Genomic DNA, 13,280 nt, shown 5'->3' on the forward strand with positions numbered 1-13,280 from the left:
CAATACTCTGCAAGAACTTGGGTCTCTGATAGAAACTTTTGGTCACGCGGGAACTTGTAGCTCTAATACCATTTGATGCGTATTTGAACCGCTCCAAGAATCCACAATACGACTCGGATTCCCAACACCACAATCGACTTGAAAACTGGAGCTTGGAATCAAATTTGCAGTAGAATAACAACACAAACAAGAACAAAGGATAAATGAAAAGAACAAAAGGATAGTATGAAGATCAAACTAGGCTTGTAGCTTGAAACTTCGGTGAAAACAAATCAATACCTATTAATTTTGAGTTTGGTGATAACAAGTTAATACCTATTAACTTGAGTTCAAGATCAAAATCAGGAAACGTGTCCCAACAAAGACCAATTTGGAATTGTATGCAACAACTCTATATGAACAAATGTTCAACTTTATATTTTCGACATAACACTTCTACAAATGATAGACATGGCTATATATAGCCTTACAATCTAACGGTAGAAGGAACTCAAAAGTCACCTAATTAGTACGCCAAATAAGGGCTTATTTTAATGCTAATAAAAATAATAATAAATGTTAGTAAAGTCTTGTCTTGGTAAGGTAACATTTAGGGAGGTCGAAAAGGCGGCTATAACTTCCAAGTCATTCAGGAAAGCTCCACGTGTAAAGTAGCTTCGCATCCATTCAGTCTTCGTTCGCAACCTCCTCTTCTGTCAGCCCTTCTCACCCAAGGTTGTATCGGTATTGCATCTCAAAGCAAGTTGCAACCAAGCAACCCCTCATATCCAAATATCCCATTAGAACCGAGTAGTCCAACGGAATGTAAGATGTGTTCAGAATAAGAGTCTAATGAATTCCAAGGACCGCAACTTATCACAAACTTCGAGGCTAATCGCAATCCCAACAAGTTCCAAGAACTGCAACCAAGCAAGGAATCGCATTCGCACTCCGTCGTAACATGACATCGGATTGGAATTTAAAGTTGGAGAAGTGCAATCCATATACATATCAAATTTGGAGAACCACAATTGACAATCATACCTACTTGCCATGAGCTTCTAATCCTTCACTTCTAGTCACAATTGACAATCATACCCACTTGTCATCGAATTGGAATTTAAAGTTGGGGAACCGTAATCTATATACATATCAAAAGGGATCGAAAATGCATCTTTTTCAACTTAATCAATTAAGTCCAAGTCTCCAACCTTCATATCTGAATCAATATGATGTTTAGATGGATAAAGTTTCCAACTTTATCCATAACAAGGTCACAAATTCTCAAGGTCTAAACTTTATGCACTAAAATGACCAGAAAATGGCAAATTTGACAAATAACTAGATCTATGAAACCAATGAGCAAGTTAAAAGCTTTTTACTCACAATAGTCCACGAATGATGTAATCTTGCTAGATCTATACTTGAACTCTTATTCTATAGATTTTGTCACCACCTTGCTCTTCAAGATTCAACCTTACAATGGAGAAACAAGCTCATAAATGATGTCAATGCTCAAAAACAAGTAAGAAGAGGTTGGGGTTTCTCAAGGGATGATCTTAGGTGATGGAGGCTAGTAATGAGAGGGTTTCCCATAAGTTAGAGCCCTTAAATAGGGTTCAAAACCGAAGATTTAGGGTTTTGATCTGCCCAGATTACGCCCTGCGTATCTTTTAGTTACGCCCTGCGTAATCCAAAAATCCTCAATTTATCACTTCAACTTCAAACAACCATGACTTCTTCGTTTCAACTCCATTTTCAGGCGTTCTTTATATGCACGAAAAGGTATTGAAGAGCCCCACAATCCTATCTAATTACTTTTAACTTAAAACATACCGAACTAAAATCCTTAATTCATGAAAGAAGTCTGAAATATCACTTTTCTCATTTTACCCTTTGACTCCAAAACACAAACCAAGAGTTTGGATCACATAATCAATATTATACACATCTAATAGGGTCTAAACCTTATTCCCTTGAAGTCCAAGACATTTACTTGATCCATTTATTGTCCACAATCCTGAAATAATAAACTTGTCGAAACAGGATGTTACAGTGTTAGTTACCCATGACCCACAATAAAGTCCTTCTAGGAACCAATAAACACAACTCAGACCTACTATTGGACAAAAGAAAATGCAATTTCTTTCCAAAATGTGGAACAAAGACCATACACCAATTCACTCTCTCAATGGATCTCTCATATGTACGAAACATAATGTTTCCTAGTCCCGTCCAACTCAATTATAAGTTGTCCCTTCATTTGTAACAAACGTAGCCTCAAAGCACAAACAAGACAACATTTCTTAAAATAATATTGTTCACAGAAGCATTATTGTACAACTAAAGACAATAAACAACAATGTTTTTACTCCCACAATAAGCTCATAGCTACATGTTTTTTATGGATTATACTTCTCTTTATCTGTATTTTTAGACACAACACACCCATTACTTTTTGACAATACAAAATCCACATAGCTACACATAAATGCATCTAGAGATGCGGCTAGCAAATAAGCAAAAACACCAGATGAATGCACATCACTCATATCATCTTTTGCAAATATAAATATATACGGTAATCAGGTTAATTACCAAAAATACATAATATGCTATATGCCATTCACCCATTACTAACTTTAACCAATTTCAAATATCCCAAACGGATCAAATAATTTTGAGGGGAAAAAATACAGCAAATTGGCAATGAAGGAATGTATGTTTGTCTTTTTAGTAATTAACCCTATTGTGATCTATATCTACTATACGTGTTACTCAATTACTTGAAGATCTTCGGCTGAGTGAAGGTGATGAATTGATGATCTCCTGACCGAGCTCATTAATTTTGTTGAGTAAAAGCATTTGCTCGGTTTCAAGTTGGATGATGCATTCTTCTTCAACTTCATGGAGGCTTTCGAGCTCAGTTAGAGATGATGACACTTCTTCAAGATTTTCATCTTCGATTAGAGACCGGATTTTCATCATCATTTGCTTCATCTAACAAAGGGATGAAATATGGTTTTATGTAAGATAAACATATATGATTGATGATTGATATGCAAGAACACAAAGAATATAGGACTCATGGACGTTGCAAATTTTATTTAAAAAAATATACATACTACATTTATAGTTTCACCATTTTATCGATTCAGCCACTTCAGTATCTTTTGTAGTCATTGAACCAATATAGCCTTTTTACTGTTCAAAAAACCATTTGCACAAAGTAAAATGCTCAAAAACACGATGTATTTTAATCATTTTATGGATTTAGCCACTGACCTATTATTATAACTATGGTTTAAAAGTACAAAATCGTGCCTCGAGACGTTTTTCATTCACCTCACAAGCCAAACCGAGGCGTAAACTCGAAGCGGTATAAAAAATAAATTTTAAATATTATATAAATAATAAAATTACATAAAAAGTGTCATAATTAACTATAAAACAAATGTAAAGAAATTTTAATAACATTGCCATTCTGCGTAACTAAATAGCAACAACGAATTAAAAATATATTAACAAAGCAAATATTGAACAAAGTTACGTCAATATAAGTGAATCATGTACGACAGCCAATTAGGTTTTTCCACCGCCTGACCTGATTTTGTAAACCATGATTATGAAACTTATTAAAAGAAATATTAGTACGTGGCTAAATTGAACATGGTTAAAGTATGTTGTGCTTTTGTCTTTTTCGAAACTGGGTAACCGGAAGAATGGTTATTTTAAATTGTCAAATGAAAAATATAATGGTTTAATCACCACTAAAAATAGTCAAGTGGTTAAATCGCGAAAATCAGGCTGGTATGTTATATTTTTTCTCTGCCTTTTAAAACTGTCAAGTTAAAGTTGCATATTCTTATCATAACAATGGCATTCACTAATGCTTCAAAATACAGAAAATGACAACGGATTTCACTGTTTATCGATTTAGCCTTTCGACTATTATTTTTCATTACTATCACAATAATGGTTGCATTGCTAAATCAACAAATATAATAATAGCTCCATGGACAAATTGATTAAAAAAATAAAGAACAATAGGTCACTAAATTGATGAATATATGTTCTGTTTTTCTGTATTTTTCCCTGATATAAGAACCTGGTAACTAGGAAAAAAGTTTTTCTTAATCAATTAAAAAAGGTAAAATGGTTTAATGTTGTTTTTTTTCTGTATTTTAGCCAAATCATTTCATTTTATAAATGCAAAGACTCTTTACGATCCTGATCATGTCACAACGAGTGATCTTAGATTTGAAGAATCAGAAGAAAAGAATGTAAGTACTAACCTGGCCTGAAATTTTGTGTCCTCTACTTGAGGGTGACTCGGAATCAGAAACTTTCTTTTGTAGTTGTGGAACTTTTCTAGTTACTTGAACATGAATCTCACCCCTTTTAACTCCTTGAAGAGGTATCCATTTATCGGACATCTCATTTGGGGCCAATCTCTGATATTCCACAATGCAATCACCAATACTAGATGTTGGCAAAAGGGCATTATGGTCTTTTACATGGAGAGCTAAGAGACTTCCATCATCAGGAAATTCAAAAGTTTGATGCCATTGGGGACTCAGAGTTTTAAACATTACCTGTTTAAGCAAAAGCAAAACTTAAGGATGTTTCATTTTATTTTATTTTTTACCAATTTATGCAACAAATTTTCACTTTTCCACCAATTTCTGCAACTGGTTAAACATGTTATATGTAAAATTGTTGCATAAATTAGCATTTAACCCTATTTTTAAACCTATAACTAAGACAATACTCAAAACCTTTCGGGTCGGGTCGAGTCAGTTGACTATTAAAATAAATTAAAAGCAAAGAAATAAATAAAAAAATAAACCTTAGTAAGGACTAAGGAGCAAGGCAATTGTTCCTCACCTTGGTTCTTCTCTTCAAATTTCCATATTGTACCCTAACATAGGGATCACTTGTTCCCCGGATATCTGCAGCAACAAGATCTCTTCCTTCGATAAGAACAAGCTCAATCAAACCACCTTGTGAACCCTAGACAATGTGATCAGATAAATCGATTTTAGAATTAGTTACTCCTTAACATGCTTATATTTTTTTATTTTACCCATAAGCAGCAACCAATAATAGCAATACATAACCTGAAGCTCGTAAGATGCTTACAAGTTTCAAGCTACACACTGCTGTGATGGGCAAGGAATTTGCTATTATGTGTAAAGAAATGCAAGTACAGCCAAAAAAAACAAAGTATATCTTACAAGTTTCAACTTACATATTTATATTATCGGGGAAAAAAAAAGGAAAGTATGCGGTCATTATGTGTAAAGAAATATGAAAACATTGCTATTATTAGTAAAATATAAAGTATGATGCCTATATTGGTAAAAAGAATAACTATGTTGCTAATTCCTGCAATCTGTTCCCAATAAAAACAAATGATAACACTTGTATGAATTTAGAATAATCAAAGTCTACTGCAATTAAAGGTGGGTTAGACATAAATGCCTTGTAACAGTTGGGCATGTTTCTTTTTTCCCATTAAGGATAGATAAAGTGGTGTCGGAATTCAAGATGGTTAAAAAATATACTATAAGAATTTCATGGCACACTTGGGGAAATGGAAGGAAAAAATAAATAAGGGAAAATTTGAATTTGTGTTAAGTATTAACTCAAAAAGGAAAAGTCATATGTCCCATTAATTAAGTAAGAAAGAAACAGCACCTAAATGGTAAACATGATTTGTACATACCTTGGATCCTTCAAAATCATCGATTGTTACTGCTTCGATTTGAAGCCGAACTTCGCCCTTTTTGACTTTCTCAAGCGGAATCCATACATCCCTCACCACCCCATCCACTAGACCTTCCAAATTTACCCTTGCACCACCAATATTCTCATCTCCAAAGATGTCTTCATTATAACATTTTACCTTTAGATATTCACCATCACTAATCTCTTCAAACTCGAACTTCTGAGTCCAACTAGGTTGTGAAGCATTTGTGGCACCTCTCGTTCTTTGGATGGTCTGTCAATTCAATTCATAAACGACTTTAATCACAAGAAAAAGAAATACCAATGCACTGGACTGGACTTCCATTTCAACCTATTACAATTTTTTTTTAAAAAAAAACATTCTTCTTTAAAAATCTACCCAATTTCATCCAAACGGAAAAAAATTGAAAGTACGATGCTATAATTACAATGTTGTAATAATAGGAAGAAACTTGTAATAAACAAAATTCAATAAAAGCAGGATTCATATAATGGGTTTTGACTTGATAATATTCATAGTACAAAAGTAAAGATATAATTAATCTGTGCATTTAGTACCTACCTTCCCATATTGCAATTTAACATACGACTTTCCACTTTTGTCCTTCTCTAAAAGTTCTTTCCCTTCAACAACAGTTATGTAAATCTTCCTTCCGGTTCTCGGTTGAAAATTTGATGTTGACCCAAATTGTGATCCCCGTGAGCTAAGTTGAGAACCACTCAAGGTATGTAAACCATCCGAAAATTGCCATTCTTTCAGTGTAAGTTTCACTTTCAACTACAAAAAAAAAAAAAAAAAAAAAAAAAAAAAAAAAAAGATCCATATTATGCCCATTCTACTTTCTATATGTTAAATTTGTAGACAAAAAATGAGAAAATACATAATCTTAGCTTGAGATTTTGCCACAAAGATGACAATCGGCTAATCATACTATCAGATTAAATTTTTTTCCAGAAAGTTGACGATGGGCCAATGTGTAATTTTATCTTGAAATTTTGCTAGAAATGTGGCAAAGGATTTCTAGCTTCAGATCAACCTGTTTTGCTACTCAAATGAGTGTCTCGAAATGTGCTTTCATCAAATGTCACATTATTATTATAAGATCCATTCTCAAGTGTAACCTTTTTAATATAATATTGCATCCGAAACCACTAAATACTTCTTTAAGTTGTAACATTTATTTAATCAAAGAGAAATTGATTTCTTTTGGGACAGAAGGCTAATGATGATTTGATTAAAAATAAAAACTAACTGAGGTGATCAAATAGCAACATACATTTAATTTGTCTTATCAAGGTCGCTTAACTTTTTTCAGTTCAACCCAAGTCTATGTACTTTCACACTTAGTTAATTTTTAACCCGTTAGTGCTGACGTGGCATCCACTTGGTGTAACGTGGACGCCATGTTAGCAATGTGACCGGTCAAAAACTGACTGAAAGATTTTTTTTTTATGGAAAAACATCATACATATCATACCTTTGCTGAGTTAATACTCTCAAATGGGACCACCATTTCAACTTCTTTTCCGCAAAACTCAGCATGCTTTGCTATGACACCTGATTCTTCCCCAACAGCCCAGAAGATAGTCGAATCATCCGTGCAATATCGCAGCTGCACCCATTAATAAATATTTATCAACTTTCATAAACGCAATTTATTTGGGCTAAATAGCATTAGCAACCTACTTGTATTTATTTGCATATTATGGCATCTTATTTTCATTTTTTTCCTGTTGCAACATTGTCTTTCATATTAATCCCTTGTACTTTGAAAGATTCACCCGGTGTTAGCATTCTACTCCCAAATTGTTTCTTATTAGGTTTCAAATATCTACGCAATTTCGATGGTATTGCTATAATTGGTTGGATTTTCAAGATGTAACAGAAGCAAAAGAAAGTAAACGTTGTGCATTTCTCCCTTTTCCAAACCAGGATAATGGTTTTTTAAGTGAATATAATGATGACAACATAAGTGCTTCGGTATTTTGCCCATGAAAAATTTCATTTTGGTAACTTTCAGAAAAATCTTGATATAAATCCATAAAGAAATCAATGTTTAATCTTGATTCTCAATGAAAGTAGTATCCTCCTTTTGACCACAAAAGTCAAAGCATACCTTGATTTCGCAGCTAGCAAGGTGATCATAATTCACATTATCCGGGCAACTTTCATAAAGATTAAACTTGAGAATTCCAGCATCGTCATGGAGAACCATATTAAATGTTGAATCCCATGTGGGGTTGGGTCCCGCTACCTCGAGTGTTCTCCTTGTCAAATCTTCAAGTTCCACTTCAACAAATGTATGGAAATCTTTACCCATGTCATGATGATTCTCTTGCCCATAACCATCGCTTGTACTTGTAGTTGTAGAGCTTCCTTTAAAACTATTCCGGGAAAGTTTTCCGGCGGAAACAACCGTCACATGGAGGACACCCCCCACCGCCTTTTTCCGGAGGTCCACTGGCGGCAAAGCAAGACAACGGCGCCGAGGTTCCACCATTGTTTTGTTCAAGGTATCGTAACAAATTTTAACCTAAAACACAGCCAATATAGTAAGGGTTAAATGCAAAAAATACTATTTGCATCCTTATATTATATTACACAACTGTACTTTGAAAAATATACCCAATTATAGCAATATAATCCTAATACAAAGCATTCACGTAAATTGCAATCACCATGACCATGGTTGAAGTCTTATGTTGTGGGGCGGGCTACCAAAACTTTCACCATGGTTTTAAAGTTTATATACAAGTTATTGGGATAAAATTTCAAAAATTATACTATTAACTTGTTATCTAATCTATATGTATGTACTAGCATTTCAATGTTACACAAGCATCAAATCAACTTTTTTTAAAAAAAAAAAAACTGCATGTTGTCATGTCATGTGATGTCATGCGTAACAAAAAGAAGGCCTACAAGTTTAGAAAGTTACCAGCCAGGATGAGACACCAGGGAGTTCTGTTGCAGGTAAAGATTGACTGCCACCACTTCCAAATGCAACACCTATTCTCACCTCCGGAGTCGACACAAAAGAATACAAAACCGCTTTCCCATCTAAAATCGGTGATATGAGAAGCTGCACAATTTACCAACATCATTTTCATTGGTAGCTTAATCATCAACCAACATAAAAGATATATAGACAATTAGTGATCATGTCATTGTGGATACAGAAGCTTAAACTGATTATGAGTATGAGTGTTAAAATCATAGACTCAAATGAATGGTAGGATAGACCACTAAAGCCTTACACCAACAGATAAGCAAATGAGGTGTGTATGCTATATATAATTGTGATTACATACATCACCCTTGATGTGGATGTTGTTTACTACAATTCGAGCTGTTCCCATCGGTTTTGCCAACTTTGTAAACAACATGATACTTATGTCAGTAGTGTCCCAGTCAAAGCCCATACGGATGAATCTCTGCCAAGGCAAATAATATAAAGTTTGAGCCAGAATTTATCAAATAAAACATAAACAAAGATCCAAAACATGAATCAATAATCTAAGCTAAGGCATTTACCATTAGCTGGAATAGATTTCCTTACATCAAACTAAAACTAGATAAAAGCTAACTATTTAAGGTGCTCATTCTTAGTGCCTTAGTAGACGTAATGGAGAGCGCGGCTTAATTCTGTAAGCTATATATAAATTTTTTTCTTTTTTACTTAATACAGAATGTCAGGGAAAAGACGCTTTCCCCATTAAGTCCTACCTTTTTTTTAAAAAAAAAATTGCCAAGTGCCCTCATCTTCTCAGTTTTTAGAACATTATTTATCTTAGTCGAGAAAATAATAATAATGATAATAATAAATAAGAGCTAAGAGATCAAACCTGATCACCTGCAGTAGACCATTGAGCCCCATGCATTCCAAATATTGGAGGGCATGAACCTAACGAAAACTCTTGCAGCTCGATCCTTTCCTGCACCAAGACTGCTATTAAAACAAATTTGGAAACATTTTTCACACATCCTTGTAATCACCAACTTACTATTAGCTTTGTTTTCCGATGCTTTAGGCGTTTCTGCACAAGGAAAATCATTGTTGCTTATTATGTATGCATGATAAGAAACCGAAACAGATAAATAAAGACAAGAATGTTATTTTATAATCAAATGCTTATATCAAATCAATATACAACACCAAATAAGTCACATATAAACGTGTATGTTTCAAATTTGTTTATCACGTCAAAAGAATTTGTTTGCTTAAATGAACTGTGAAATCTCAAAAAAAAGAATTTTAATAATTAAAGATTATATATATTATATACATTTGGAAAAAAAAATAAATAAATAAATAAATTCTTATTCCATGGTAATACTCCATTCCATTCCAGTTTTGATCACTGCATACCAAACACTAAGCAGTTTGGATGTGGGGTCCCTTTAGAACAAATTTTGTGGAGGCATCATTGATTGTATCAAACGTATATATAAAAAATATAAGAAAGTAGTCACCTCAACAATGGATGAGAATTTGAGTGAAAGCTTAGGACTAATGAAATTGGGCCAAACTTCTATTAAGAGTTTGTTGAGCCACTCACAGTGCTCCAATGGTGTTGTAGGCTGGTGGAATAAAATAAAAATTAGAACAAATCAATTTCATTAAACTCAAATTATGTCAATGAAAAAAAAAATCAGAAAAAAAAAAGAGCATACAGATGTTTGTAAAATGAGTTGCTTCCACTTTTTATTCAAGTCTTGCACAACAATTCTCTGTCGATAACTTCCGTACTGCAGATTAAAACATATATCTCTTAGTAATTGCATTCCATTTCATGTGTAATATTAATCTTTTCAATTATAAAAAAGATTATTATGTATTAGGACAACGACTCTTTTTTTTCCTTTTTGTACATCTACATAAGAAGATGTCTGGATAAATTATCTTTGAAAAAAACAAAAAAATGATGGAACACTTGGTTAATGGAAGGATAAAATAAATGAGGGTAAATTTGTAAGCACCCAGCACCATCTTGCTCCAACCCCAGAAACACAGAATAAGAAAGTGAAAAAGGAAAAGGAAAAACACAATCCACTTGGTATAATGGAAACAAAAAGAAAAAGGACAAAGAAAAGAAAAAAAAAAAAAAAAGAAGGGGTGGCATTAGATGATATGCTAATTAAAGAGTTGAAGCATGTGCTACTCTTCTTGGTGCTCAGGAAATTTTTCAATAAAATACTCAATGAAAAAGATTCTCATAGTGTAATACACATGTTTTGTTATTAACCAAATGTCTAAAATACCCTTGACCCTTCAAAAGAAAGGGAAATTAGGGAAAAATGTGTGCAGAAAGCAATAATAATAATTATTTGTATCAATGAAAATGGACAAACATGCAATGTTTCTTGAAGGTTTGCTTGTAAAAAATAAAATAAAAAATAAAAAACAGTTTCATTTAAAGACGATTTTATGCTATTTCTTGCATTTAAACTTTTTTATAAAAACAATTTAGAAACGTATCATATCTTTCAAAAAGTGGAAGATGCTCTAGCATCATAACTCACACTTGATCATCTCAAGCAGATATGTATGTGATTTGCATAAATTTTTTACTTTGGCATCGATTATATGAGATCAAACTCCAGTATAGATCTTTGTTAAAAGAACGAAAACAAATTCATCAGAAATGGAGAATGGAGAATAATAAAGAATAATTTCATTACGTCTTATACCAAATTCCATTATTAATTTCTATGAAATTTGGGATAAATAAGTTGTTTTGTTTTTTAAAGTGCAATGCTGTAAGAAACAAAATCAAAGTAAAATGCTAAAAAGGGTACGTTCCTAATTTTTTTGCATTTAACACCAAAAAAAAAAGTTGAAATTAAATCGCAAACAAAATAACAGACAAAAAGAATGATTTAACTATATGTTCAGTGTCAATTATTTATTGTATTTGTTCTTCTTTTCAAAGTAATGGTTAACCTCAAAACAACTACAAGAAAAATCAAAAAACAGAATGAAGTAATAAAAAACTAAATTCACACGTGATTTAATTACAACTAGTGAATCGTAGAACAAACCTGAACAGTTGCCCAGACAGCAACAGCAAGAGGAACCCAATTCGAGAGGTTGAAAACCCACTTCTCAATGCTCCATAAAACCAATAACAGAGGAATCACTAATGGAAAAAGAGGTTTTTCCACATATAATTGATTCAAGAACTCGGTTATTTTGCTCATATCAATACTCGCTTTCTTCATCTTCCTTCTATACATCTCAACAAAATTCTATATAAACCCAGCCCAAGTTAAGTTTCTTCAGAAAAGTTGAAGTTTTCTGAGGATTAACGCTTCAGCTTAAAGAACCCCCATGAATTGATTTCGAAATAATGAGATATTATAGTAATAAAGAATGAATGTTTAGAGGAATTCGTAGAGACAAGAGATACCACAGAACAGGTTGACTTTTTTGAGAAAAAGGGAGGATTAACGATCAACGATAGAAACAGTGAAGAACTGATGTTCTAACAGAAAAGTTACGAGATCGATGAGCTATTTTTGTATTATTAGCCATAAAAGAATTGGGTTCTACAAGGAAATTGGGGAGAAAGTTCCTTGAATGATGGCTTCATAGATGGTGGTCTGGGAACATTTTAATGGAAAAAAGTTGTCATGTGTTTGTGGTGATCTCTTGGATAAAACAAATAATTTCGTTAATTATGTCATTTTCAGTAAATTCTTAATAATTTATATCAATATCATCCACATGAAATCGATGTATATATTAAAGTCCAAATATTTGAAAATTTTAAAATTTTCTTTTACATAAAGTTCTATCTATCAAATTTTATCGATGTATATATTAAAGTCCAGATATTTGAAAATTTTAAAATTTTCTTTTACATAAAGTTCTATCTATCGGCAATTTTTGATATGTTTATCATTTTTTTCCGGTTAGCCGGTAATTATGACTTTATTGTCAAAAAAATAAAGTTTAGGATTTTCTTTTCAAATTGTGAATATGTATTTTGCTGTCAAAAAAATAAAGTTTGTGATTTTCTTGTTAAATCGTTAAAAATATTGAAATTTTAGTGTATATATCAATTTTTTGTTAGAATTTTTATGGTATGATACTCTTTAAGCATAAGAGTTATTGGAATCCGCTTTTATCAGCTAAATCCTATTGAAATCCTCAACGTTTGTTTCTTTTTAAATAGTTTTTTTAATATCAACAAACCAGCATTGAAAAAAAATTGAGATAATCAAGAAAGAAAGAAAGAACCAGATTTGTGTTTACTTTTTGCAGTCCTAAAAATGGAGAACTAAGAAACCAGAAAAGACGAAACTGTCTTCTTACCCCCTTCTCGACATTCACACTCTTTTGATTAGGCATGTGTTGTTTGTGTTTGTACAATCTGTCCCCTCTTTTCAGTTTAAGATTTGGCGACGAACCAAGAAGAAAGTTTTACAAGTCTTCTCACCCTCTCTCGCTCTCTCTTTTGCATATGTTTCCCTTTATCGTGATTGTAGCAGGGTAAAGATGATGATGGTAACAAAAACAGTGGCGATGCAATGTAAATCACAATTA

At 32.7% G+C, this 13,280-nt stretch overlaps 1 protein-coding gene across 1 annotated transcript; it reads right to left on the bottom strand.

Moving 5' to 3' along the window:
• Positions 1–2,513: 2,513 nt before the first annotated feature.
• Positions 2,514–12,351, bottom strand: ATSYTF (C2 domain-containing protein). Its single transcript, XM_079017286.1, has 14 exons — positions 11,774–12,351; positions 10,406–10,480; positions 10,205–10,312; positions 9,736–9,768; positions 9,577–9,666; positions 9,043–9,165; positions 8,670–8,813; positions 7,848–8,264; positions 7,209–7,343; positions 6,293–6,508; positions 5,708–5,983; positions 4,867–4,992; positions 4,275–4,574; positions 2,514–2,979 (listed from the first exon to the last, which is right to left on the bottom strand). Exons 1-14 carry the CDS (start codon positions 11,966–11,968, stop codon positions 2,758–2,760), a joined length of 2,460 nt encoding a protein of 819 aa, XP_078873412.1. The 5' UTR covers positions 11,969–12,351; the 3' UTR covers positions 2,514–2,757.
• Positions 12,352–13,280: the final 929 nt, after the last annotated feature.

This window comes from Lactuca serriola, chromosome 8 (genome assembly GCF_051521515.1).
Source record: "Lactuca serriola cultivar US96UC23 chromosome 8, Lser_US96UC23_V15, whole genome shotgun sequence".
NCBI lineage: Eukaryota > Viridiplantae > Streptophyta > Magnoliopsida > Asterales > Asteraceae > Lactuca > Lactuca serriola.